Source organism: Camelus bactrianus, chromosome 25, assembly GCF_048773025.1.
Source record: "Camelus bactrianus isolate YW-2024 breed Bactrian camel chromosome 25, ASM4877302v1, whole genome shotgun sequence".
In the NCBI taxonomy this organism is placed as follows: domain Eukaryota; kingdom Metazoa; phylum Chordata; class Mammalia; order Artiodactyla; family Camelidae; genus Camelus; species Camelus bactrianus.
The window spans coordinates 31,144,348-31,156,655 of NC_133563.1; the positions used below are offsets into that span (position 1 = coordinate 31,144,348).

Sequence of the window (12,308 nt, forward strand, 5' to 3'; positions counted from 1 at the left end):
GTTGGCCATAAGTGTAAAGTTTTTCTTTTTCCCCCTTATGATTTAAGAAATAAAACTCCCTGCAGGTTTGGGCCTGAGGCTATTACTGAAGCACTGTCGGCACCCAGGAAATGCAGAAGAGCTTGAGAGTGAGGCCTTTCCTTCTAGAGAGTGGGCTCGCTCACTCAAAAGAAACCCCATCAGAAAGTTACATTTAACATTTATAATGCTGTATCCTTGATCTTGTAAAATTCATGATTAAAAATTCCCTTTTTGTATATACGTGACATTTATGATATTTCACATTTCATTTGCTTTTTATTTGACTATTTCTTATCAACATAACAAATAATGAATGAAAGTAAATGTATTTGTTCCACATTTCAAAAAGATAATAATCTGTTTTATTTTTTTAGTTTGTCAAATTTGCAAATATTGAAGAAGACACACCGTCCTATCATAGACGTTATGATTTTTTTGTGTCTCGCTTCAGTGCCATGTGTCATTCCTGTCATACTGATCCAGAAACTCGAACAGAGTATGTATAATTTTACTTTATGATTTACAGTCATAGAGTGATTATTGATGAATACTGTGTTTATATATTACATAATGGTTACCAAAGGAGATGGGAAAATAGGTGCTTTATTCCCAATGTACAACTTTTCATTGCTCTTAGAAGAACCGACTAAAACAGCAAAATTGAGAGTGGTTTCCTAACTCACTCAGAATAAAACCTGAAGTCTTCACTGTAACCCAGAATGCCCCTCTATGCTCACCTGACCCGAGTGTTAGATCCTGTCATCCTGTCATTTCTTCCTTTCCCTCTAATCCAGCCACATGGTCTCCTTGCTGCTTCTTGAACGCGTCAGGCACACTTCTCCCCAGGCCTTTGGACTGAGTGGTCTCTCTGTCTGGAATAACTCGAGATACCCAGCTGGCTTGTTTGTTCACATTTCTGCTAAAATGTCACCTTACCACGAGGGTTCTACCCTGGCCACCTTTTATTTAAAAATATCAACCCTCCCATCCACCCCCAGTTAAGCTTTATCTTCTCATTTCTCATTTTCTGTTTTCTCTCCTCTGTGGAATAAACTCCTGGAGAGCAAGGGCTTTGTTTTGAGAACTCCTGTGTCATTAGCACTTTTAATAGTGCTGGGCACATAGCCGGCTCTCAGTAAGCACTTTCTGAATGAATACGTATGTAAATTGAATGAATGAATGAATGAGTGAATGAATATTACTGGATTATGGTTTATCTGAGGTTATCGTGACAACTGATTTGAGCATTTTTAAACGTTTCTGGATATATCCTAGTAATAATCTGGAATCAAATACTTATCTGCAAACACAGTCAATAGATTGATATCTATATAAAAGTTAAAAATTAAACTCAAAGTGACCCTGGTAAACATAGAAAGTAGTTTGAGCTTTATCATAGTATACTTAAAAAGAAACTAACCTGAATTCAGAGAGTTGTCGTGGGCAGTTGATAGTCAAGATTTAGCAAGTTTTGTAATTTTTATTTTTCTTTTAAAATAAGGGAATATACAGAAATGTAACCAATTAGCTTTTAGTATGCAAGCTACAGTGTTGGTTTACAAACAAAAACAAGTGTAAAAATTAATTTGGAGAAAGAAAGCTGAGAGGTAATTTAAGTTTTCAGATATGATTTATTTCTTTCTGAGATGCTCTTAGTGTAATTTGTCCTTGGTATGATATAGGCCACTTAGAATCTTGCTGTTATTGCTTTATAATAAGTGTGAAGCCTTAGAAAGATAGAGGTAACTATAACTGTCTTATAATAATAAATTTCCTGTTTCTCCCAGTCGCTGCTAAAATCCCTTTTTCTCCCTAAAGGATATTCAAAAAATGTTTTATGAAACTGTTCCCTGTTCTCAGAGATTGGCAATAACTTGTTAATGGGGCAAAGAGGTATAAAGATTAACTAAATAAGGTGGCAGTTTTTTTTTTAAGGTTGTAACATTTTTTTTTTCTTCTAAAATGTAGAAAATATCCAGAAGGTAGTAGTTCTATTTTAGTATTATAAAGATTGATAAACTACACATAGGGATTTCCCAATTTTGGTTGAGGTGAATTTCACATATAAACCAGTGTAGATGAAAAATGTTTATAGTATGGTGGAATTTATGAAAGGATGCATTTTAAAAATTCAGCATTACATAGGTATCTGATTTTTAGGTATTTAGTGCCCCCTAGTGAAAGATCTTGTCTTCTGAACATATTTTGACAACATTTTTCATTGTTTACAAAAAGAAACTTGAAAATGTCTATATGTAAATGAAAGGTTTCATAGTACTTTTCTTAAATCTGGGACTTTCTATTATTATATGAAAATTAATATTCCAAAGTAGCATTTCATTTGAATCACTATAAAACTAATGAGTAAACTAAAATGCTTTAAGATACTTAGAGGGCTTAATTTTTTTTTCCTTCTTTGCCTTAAGTAAAAGCCTTTTTGGTTTTCTTCAGGAATATTTACATTCCCTTTTAGATTCCGACTTGCATACTTATTATCAACCCCTTTATTTTTAGCAATACACTATCAAAGAAAGCTTAGGCCAGTGGGAAATGGGGCTGATGACTCTTACAATTGCCTTAAAATATTTGACTTGCAGATACCACCTTTGTAGTGATGTTAGGTGTGCCCACTTGTGATAGCTGCAGAGGAGTCTCTCAAGACTTTCTTTATGTTTTAAAAAGAAGCATGAATAGACATAGCTTTGTAAAAGGCAGAATTTGTCTTGTCCCCTAGTTCACTTTCTCATCTGTTCAGAGTCATATTACTGCCGCATCCCGTTCTCCATCTGCCGCTCCTGACTGCCTGCGTGATTTCCCCATGGTTTTGTAAAGCAATATCACCCACTCCCCCATATCTTCCATTCTCTAAAGCTATTTATAGCTTTTGGAAACAGTGCTGGGTAAGCTGAATAAGCTTTTTTTTTTAATAACCTATTTTGTAATTGAAGTATAGTTAATTTACAATGCTGTGTTAGTTTAATGTGTACAGGAAAGTGATTAAGTTATACACACATATATATTCCTTTTCAGATTCTTTTTCATTATAGTTATTATGAGATGTTGAATATATTTCCCTCTGCTATGCAGTAGGTTTTGTTGTTTATCTCTTTTACATGTAGTAATATGTACATGTTAATCCCAAACTCCAAATTTAACCCTCCCCTCGTTCCTTGATTTCCCCTTTGGTAACCATAAGTTTGTTTTCTATGTCTATAAATCTATTTCTGTTTTGTAAATAAATTCATTTGTATCATTTTTTTAGATTCCACATATAAATGATATCATATGATATTTGTCTTTCTCTGTCTCACTTAATTTCACTAACTGTGATAATCTCTAAGTCCATTCTTGTTGCTGCAAATGGCATGATTTCATTCTTTTTATGGCTGAGTAGTATTCCATTCTCTGTGTGTGCACGCACATGTGTATACATATATATATATACACGCACACACAACATTTTCTTTATTCATTCATCTGTTGATAGACATTTAGTTTGCTTCCATATCTTGGGTATTGTAAATAGTGCTAGGATGAATATTATCTTTTCAAATTAGAGTTCTCTCCAGCTATATGCCCAGAAGTGGGATTACAGGATCATAACTCTATCTTTAGTCTTTTGAGGAATCTCCATACTGTTTTCCACAGTGGCTGCAGCAAACTACATTCCTACCAACAGTGTAGGGGTTCCCTTTTCTCCACACCCTCTCCAGCATTTATTATTTGTATACTCTTTGATGCCTCTGTTGACTGCTGTGAGGTGATATCTTATTGTAGTTTTGATTTGCATTTCTCTAATAATTAACGATATTGAGCATCTTTTCATGTGCCTGTTAATCATCTGTATGTCTTCTTTGGAGAAATGTCTATTTAGGTCTTCTGCCCATGTTTTGATTGAGTTTTTTTTTTGATACTGAGCTGTGTGAGCTGTTTGTATAATTTGAAAATTAATCTTTTGTCGGTTGCATTATTTGCAAATATTTTCTCCTATTCTGTAGGTTCTTTTTTCATTTGTTTATGGTTTCCATTGCTATGCAAAACTCTTAATTTAATTAGGTCCCATTTGTCTATTTTTGTTTTTATTTCCATCACTCTAGGAGACATTTCCAGAAAATATTGCTGCGATTTATGTAAAAGAGTGTCCTGCTTGTGTTTTCCTCTATGATTTTATGGTATCTGGTCTTACATTTAGGTCTTTAATCCACATTGAGTTTATGTTTATATATGGTGTTAGAGAATGTTCTAGTTTCATTCTTTTACATGTAGCTGTCCAGTTTTCCTAGCACCACTTATTGAAGAGACTGTCTTTTCTCCATTGTATACTCTTGCCTCCTTTGTTGTTAGATTAATTGACCATAAATGTGTGGTTTTATTTCTGGGCTTTCTGTCCTGTTCCGTTGATCTATGTGTCTGTTTTAGTGCCGGTACCATACTGTTTTGATTACTGTAGCTTTATAGGATAGTCTGAAGTCAAGGAACGTGATTCCCCCAGCTTTGTTCTTTCTCAAGATTGTTTAGGCTATTCGGGGTCTTTTGTGTTTCCATACAAATATAATTTTTTTTGTTTCAGCTCTGTGTAAAATGCCATTTGTAATGAATAGGGATTGCATTGAACGTACAGATTGCCTTGGATATTATGGTTGTTTTAACAATATTGGTTCTTCTAGTCCAACAGCATGATCTATCTTTCCATCTGTTTTAAGTCCCATATGCACATAGTAATGTATCTATGTCAGTACACACAGATGTGTATGTATGTATAGGACTGAGGTTATCTGCACTTCATTTTGATAGTTCTTATTTGTCATCCCTATCTAGCTTAGTCTTCAGTTTGGGTGGACTAAGGGAGGTAAGAAGTTCTCAGGGAGAAACAAAGAATGAAAAGTCTGAGGAAGTATTAAGGGTGTTCAGGAGCAGTGAAATCCTGTTTTCACTCAGCTTCTGAGACTTCTGGGCAAGAAATGGGAGAGAATCTGGTTCACATTATTTTGAATTATTATCGTCCTCTTAGGAGAACCTAATTCTTTTGATTAAATTATTTTATTGAAAACCGGTAGACCAGATATTTCTATATTTTACAGTTTTTTTTTTTTTAACTTTAAATGCTGATTTTAAAAGGTGGTATTAAAAGTAAGCCTCTTTTGGAATTGCCATATCTCTGTCCATCTTAGGTTTTTGAGATTTTAGTTTCTTATATTTATTTTGTGTTATTTTTATTTTATTGACTTGAGATAACAATATTTGTTTGGCATCCATTCTCTTAGCTAAGCAAGCAGAATTGTTTTAATAACTTTTTTTGTGACTCAATTGTTCTTCTTTTTTTCACAGAATTCGAATTGCTGGAATCAGAGGTATTCAAGGCGTGGTTCGCAAAACAGTTAATGATGAACTTCGGGCTACCATTTGGGAACCCCAGCACATGGATAAAATTGTTCCATCCCTGCTGTTTAACATGCAGAAGACAGAAGAGGTTGACAGGTATTGGATAAGGATATCAGTGTTGGGGCTGTGTTACTTTTGTGTATGTGTTTGCTGGCTAGGATAAGAATTTTTTGGCTCTAGTATTCTGTATATAATAGTCTTGTAGACTTGAGTGAGTTTAAATATGTGTCCTTTCTGAAAAAAATTGTTCATCTTTTAGTGATCACATTAGGCTTAGTAGACCACAGATTCTTACTCTGACCCTTAAGATATTATTTCTTTCAGAATAAATTTTCACTTTACTTGCTGCTTATTATTGAGCATCCAAATTACTATTTGAATTAATACTACTTAAAGTTGCAAGTGTAAGAATTAGAGATTATAACCGAACTTTTACTATGCTTTAGAGATGCAACATACTTTTTCATAGCGTTAGTACTAATCAAAATAATAGCACCTGCTATTCACTATATATGTTTTTTCAACAAAAATATTAGGCTATTTGTTGCCTATTTATTCTTCTAAGATATTTTGGCATAGAATATTGGTTTGGGGCATATGCTGATGCCCCTCCCCCTACGAGTATCCCGTTCAACTTAGAATTCTATACTTCATTCTGCTTTTTCAAATGCCATAGCATGCTTTCCTCCCACATTTCTATTGCCTTACACAGAGATACTATGCAATCAAATTTTAGACCCAATATTCTCCAAGTTAGCTTATTATCTCGATCTTCCTGATTCTTGCAGTTTAAAGAGGGAGATCCAAACACAAATTTAAAAGATAATTGATTCTGTAGTTCTAAAATTTTTTTAAACTTTACTTATAATTTTGATGGTTATCTGTGCAATATCAAAATAAAAGTGGTCTAGAAGTGAAAAGATGACATTTTTTGTAACTCCACAAGTACCTAATATGTTTATCTTAATTTATGGCAATTACAGAAAGTATTTATACTTGACTCCTTGGAATTGACTATTCCCAGTTTTGGAAACCTTTTCTGAAGTGTGAAACTTGATATATTTTAGCACTTACCATATTTTTCCTATTCTTGGCATTGTGGCTGAGGTTAGTTTTCCTGTCTGAAATATTTACTCCTCTAAAGGTACCTCACTAGTTAAGAACTGATTCCCCATAATTACGGCAGTGCAGGTACAGGATGAGCACAGGTGGGATGCAGGGATGCTGATACCATTGGTTGCCAAATAAGGAACTGTGTTTTCTGATGGTCTTATCCCAGTGCCACAGATAAGCACTTTGTCATTATTGTACATGAATACATTAGTCTAAAATGATGTTTTAAAATATGAATAGTATCTACTGAAGGCATCTACTTATACAAGTTTCTGAATTAGCTTTTAAATTTTTACTTTTTACTCAGACTGTGCCGTAGTTTTTTACTTCATTTTATTTTTGCTCCCTGACAGTTAATCTGGATGATCTTTGGACACCATGTCCTTACTAGGATTTTGCTATAAATGTAGAGAAGTTGTAGGAAGTTAACAGAATAGCGACTGCTGAGTATTTTGCTTTTAGAAAGGACATTCTATTAGTTAGAAACAAGTTATGTAACTGAATTTCTCCCATTTTGAAAGATTATGTGATTAACTTTACTGGTATTGAATTCATGAACTTAGAATTAAGCTTTAAAGTTATTTTGGGATAAAAAGAAAATGTCATGCTAACATTTTTTTCTGTTTAACTGGTGAAACTAGTGTCAGAACTCTTTTCATTCGTTAGTCTTTTTCTCTGTCTTTTTTAGTCGCATAGGCCCTCCTCCTTCTCCTTCAGCCACTGACAAAGAGGAGAATCCCGCTGTGCTGGCTGAAAACTGCTTCAGAGAACTGCTGGGCCGGGCAACTTTTGGGAACATGAATAATGCTGTGAGACCAGTTTTTGCGTAAGTAGTTGGTGTTTTCCTGGTTACTTGCGACTGTGCTGTATAATTCTGTTTTAATTTGCTTACAGAGGACAAATACCCTTACCTACGTGAGTGAGTTATTAATGATACCACTGTAGCGTTGTGGGAAGAGTACAGAATTGAGTCAGACCGCATCCGTCTGAGCACTGGCTCAACCACTTTACTAGCTCTTTTCCCCCTTAAATATGAAGTACAGTCATGTCCTTGATATCATGTGCATCATTTAACTAGAATTTATACTCATACCTGAAGTGCATATAACGAGTAAAATACTAAAACAGAGCGTCCAGGTATGAGAGATCTCATTTTATGAACTTCTGTGGTCCATTCCTCCTATTCCCTGGCTTCTATTTCTTGGCTTGCTTTTTGCCAGGGCTGGACTGCCTTAGATCACATTCACTTCTCTGAGTAAATTTCATCTTATACCAAGTGACTGATCAGAGCAGGAATATTAAATATTTGTTGGTACTTATATGCTGCCCTTCAAGCAAAATACATCTGTGAACTTTGAGTTTCTCCACATAGACATCTCTCAAGCCTGGTCGAGCCTCTCAGTTCTAACTCAGTCTTGAGATGATAGATCTATATAATATTCTGTGTAATTTCTGGATATTTTTGTTAGTTTTTCTTTTGTTAATCGTTTGCCTTGTCCTTTTTCCTTCCTGAGTGTAATAATATCTTTATGGCTTGTATATAGTAGGCTAAATGTAATATCCAGAATTCTTTATTTAGGGCAAATATTTGAGTTCAAAGTTGAGCTTAAGTTACAAGAAAATTAAGAATCAAGGAATTGTATTTTCAAAGGAATTTCCCCCACCACCACCAAAAATTGAGATCTACTATTTAAATAAAGACTGTGGGCTTATGAAAATGCTACTAAGAAGTAATCAAAATTATGTCAAATAAAACTAAAGGCAGATCTGTTTTTTAATGTCCAGACATGCTGATTTAATATCAGAATTCTAGTTTTTATCTTAATATTCTTATTAACCAAGAGATAATCTATAAAGCCTTAAAAATCTAAAGAGCTGGTCTAGAAGGAAGAAGTTACCAAGTTTAGCCACACTTGGTTACTTGAATACCTTGAAAGTGGGCCATATTCTTTTCTTTGTAGAACTTAATGGGATTATATGTTGATCATGTGTGTGTTAGCTAATTTAATTAAATGTTTGTTCAATAGTTAATTATATAAGTTATTAAGTTAATTAGCTAATAAAATATTAAATGCCCCCTGCAAGTAAGGTACCAGGTATTTTGGGGAATATATACATGAATAAAACTGTCCTAGTCCTTAGAAACTTGATGGATAATTGACTTGCACCGTAATTACAATATACACTTGACCCTCGAACAGTAGGTGTTTGAAATAATATGCAAATTTTTTTCAATAAATACAAACTACAGTACGTACTACATGATCCAAATGCAGGTCTGTGGATACCGTGGAACCATGGATATGGAGTAGCTATGGATCCGGAGGGCTGGCTGTAAAGTCATACGTGGATTTTCTGATTTTTGACTGCACAGATTCAGTGTCATCCAGGCACCACTTTGAACTACCTTCTTATCTTTAGTTTTTTGAGCCACACAGATACTTGTGAATTCTGTCAAGCCAAAGTGAGAGCCTGGGTTTCTGGGTGTGTGGTGAAGTCTCCAGAGAGACTTCATTTTTGTGGCAGCCCGCGGAGCCAAGACCAGCTACAGACAGGCTTCTTGACAGTCTTCTACAAATAGAACGTCCCCCCAGACTCACTCAGGGTGCCGTCTTCTAGAGGTCTTACATTGATGCAGGTGTTTTTGATCTGATCGCCACCTTTCCTAGGTAGACCCTAAGCTTTGCCTCTCTCCAGTCTCCTGTGTATACCACCCTTTAGACCACTAGCTACGGCTACCAGAGGTCTGCAGATGTGCCTAAGACAGGTGTTGGCCTCAGTGTGCACTTACCTCTCCAGGTTCTCGCCTTCTTACAGAGTTTGGATTGAGAGACTTTCCTTTCTTGCCAGCTCATCTAAGTATTTAAAAATCATACATAAATGTATTTTAGCCTTTTATTGTTTTATGAAAGGATCTGGCAGTTGGGGGAAATATGTATCATAGTTCTGAAAATGGAAACATGGACTTTCTTTTAGATAATATTCATTTGATTGTTAGGTTTTGCATATTGTTGAAAGTTCTAGAGGAGAAAGTGTAATAAAATAAGGAATTCTTGGAGTAATTTTCTTATTATTAATTACAGGCATTTAGATCATCACAAATTATGGGATCCCAATGAATTTGCAGTTCACTGCTTTAAAATTATAATGTATTCCATTCAGGTAAGGATTTATATAAGAAATTTTGGTTCTGTATCAATAAGCATGTCCTCAGACAGAAATACACTGCACTGTAGGATATAAAATATGCTTGTAACTTAGTTCTTTATCTCACTTATCTTTATTACCACTTATATTCTTATTTGCCAAGATGAAAATACATCCAATAAAAAGCACTAAATGATTTTATGATGCTCTTTATTGTGCATTTATTAAATACATTTATTGTGTATTTATATTTTTCTGATAAACTGGTATTAGAATTGATATTTTTATAGCAGAATACAGCTCGTACATTTATTGGGTATTTACTATGCGACAGTGCATGTGTTAACTCCTCTAGTTTGTAGAGAACCTTATGATGAGACATTCTTTACTACAGAGGACAGCCTTGGTTTCCCTTGAAACTTGAACAGACCCAGTTAGCTCATAATTCAAGTGGGCTTTTAGGTTTTTTGGGTTTTTTTTAATACCATCTACATTTTTAATGCCTTAAAAAGTCTTCATTAATATAAAGGAGAAAAGGAGTGAGAAGCAGCATGGCTTTCGTATAGGTCATCCCAGGATTTGCATCCTAGAGGTGCTGTTTACCAGTTGTATAGAACTTGTGCAAATTATTTAGCCTCTCTCAGCTTCAGTTTCCTCCTCTCTGAAAAGGAAACTTCCTTGCGTGCATTGAATGGCTCATTTTTACATTAAAATAGAAGCTGCCGTTTATCAGGTGCTGCTGTGCCTCCGACTGTGCTGGTAACCTTGCACGCTTCCTCTCATTTAATCCCAATGTTGCTGTTATCCCCTTTTACAGCTCAGAAGTGACCGTTAGTGAGGCCAGGTACCTCACTCAAGGGTACACAGGTAGAAAGTAAAGTCAGAATTGAAATTCTGGTCATTCTAGTCTAGAACTTCTGGTCTAAATTAAACATTAAATTTTAGTACAGCATGCCGACCATAATGTAGGTTTTCAGTAAATGGTAAGTTATTATGAAGCTGGTTTGGATGTGGAAGGGTCATTTTTAAGTATTTTTCCAGTTTTATTGAGATGTATTTGACATACAACATTGTATAAGTTTAAGATGTACAGCATTACTGATATACGTATATACTGCAAAATGATTACCATAGGTTTACTCAAGATCCATCACTTCACATAGTTACATATTTTTTTTCCTTTGATAAGAACTTTTAAGATCTTTTCATTTAATTTTAGTTTAGTAGATGAGAAGTTAATCTGGCAATCTGTGAACATAATTAAGGCAGTTTCCCTGGTCTTCAGTAGCCTTGTATTTCTTCATTGGCCCTCCTCAGTCAGATTTAATTACTAGATAAAATTATTTTTTGCAAGAAGTAAAATAAATTACAAAGTTGAAGAAACTGAAGGAATCAAATATTTATGGATTAAATGCTTAAGAAACGACTTCTGGTCCACAGCATTACTTAGAAGGAGGTTTTACGTGTTTTATGAAGTACATTAATCAAAAACTACATGGTAGCACCTACTGGAATGGCAGTTTCTATTTAATAAGACGATCCTGATGCAATCAGAACTTCTGATAGATTTGATTGTTTTAGTTGCCATTTACCATAAAGTTGACATGAGAATCATTCATATGTAATATTTCAACCTCTCTCCATAGAACATTAAACTAGCTATCTCCGCCTGGGACTTACATCCTTAAGGGATTACACAGACACAGTTTTAGATGGTTTCAAATATATAGGGCATTTGTGGTAAAGGGAAAATAATTTCGTTTAAAGCTTACTTCTTGTGCTAAATTGATTTGTTAAAGTAATAAGGTGTTGTGATCAAGAGCTGGGCTGCAGTCAGACTGGGATTCACAGCTAGGCCCTCATTAGTGTTTCTGCATGACCTTGGGCAAGTTACTTAGCCTTTTAAAGCCTGCCTCATTTGTATTGTGCAGTGCACAGTGTGACTGAATTTAGTCTACCTCCTAGAACTATTTGTGGGGATAAAATGTGATAATACATGTAAAATGCTTAGAACAGTACCTGACACCTGGTTACTTCTGAATATGTTTTCTGTCATTATTATGTTTGTGTTACAGCAATATGTAATCCCAGGAGTCATCAATTAAATGGTAGTAGTAATAATAGCTGGTTATTGAGCACATTTCATATGATAGACATAATTTTAGGTGCTTTACACAAAGCAGCTCATTTAATTGCCACAACAATCCTATAACTATTGTTATTTTTCTAAATATTGCAGATGAGGAAAGCTGAGGTGCAGAGAGATTGTCACTCTCTCTTAATCTAAAGCTATTAAGCAACAGAGTCAGAATTTGAAACTGGACTCCAGGGATTACCTACTTAATCGCTATGTTATGTTGCTTCTTACAGCTATTCAAACATCAGTATTGCTTTAAACTTCAGTTAAGGGTGAAGTTTTGCATAGGTAATGATACCTCAGTAGATCTGAATTTAAAAATGTACAGTCTGCAGTGTAACACTTTGCAGTTCCCTTCCCTTCACTCCATGTTCTGTTTTTATACCTAACATTGTTCTTGAGTTGTTGTGAACATGTGCTGTGGTTTGCTTAGGATAGCGCTGCTTTATGTAATTATTAACAACACTCTAATTCACTCTGAAGTGTCCTGGTTTGGACAATAAACCAA

The 12,308-nt window shown here is 34.8% G+C and overlaps 1 protein-coding gene across 5 annotated transcripts in view; it reads left to right on the forward strand.

The window, feature by feature from the left end:
• The window catches only part of EFR3A (EFR3 homolog A), an 89,300-nt gene that overhangs the window by 35,886 nt on the left and 41,106 nt on the right, over positions 1-12,308 (forward strand). For all 5 annotated transcript variants that reach the window (XM_074353085.1, XM_074353086.1, XM_074353088.1 and 2 more), the window contains 4 exons: positions 396-517; positions 5,350-5,499; positions 7,205-7,342; positions 9,600-9,678. In XM_074353085.1, coding sequence (XP_074209186.1) covers positions 396-517; positions 5,350-5,499; positions 7,205-7,342; positions 9,600-9,678 — 489 coding nt within the window. The remainder of the gene's footprint in view (positions 1-395; positions 518-5,349; positions 5,500-7,204; positions 7,343-9,599; positions 9,679-12,308) is intronic.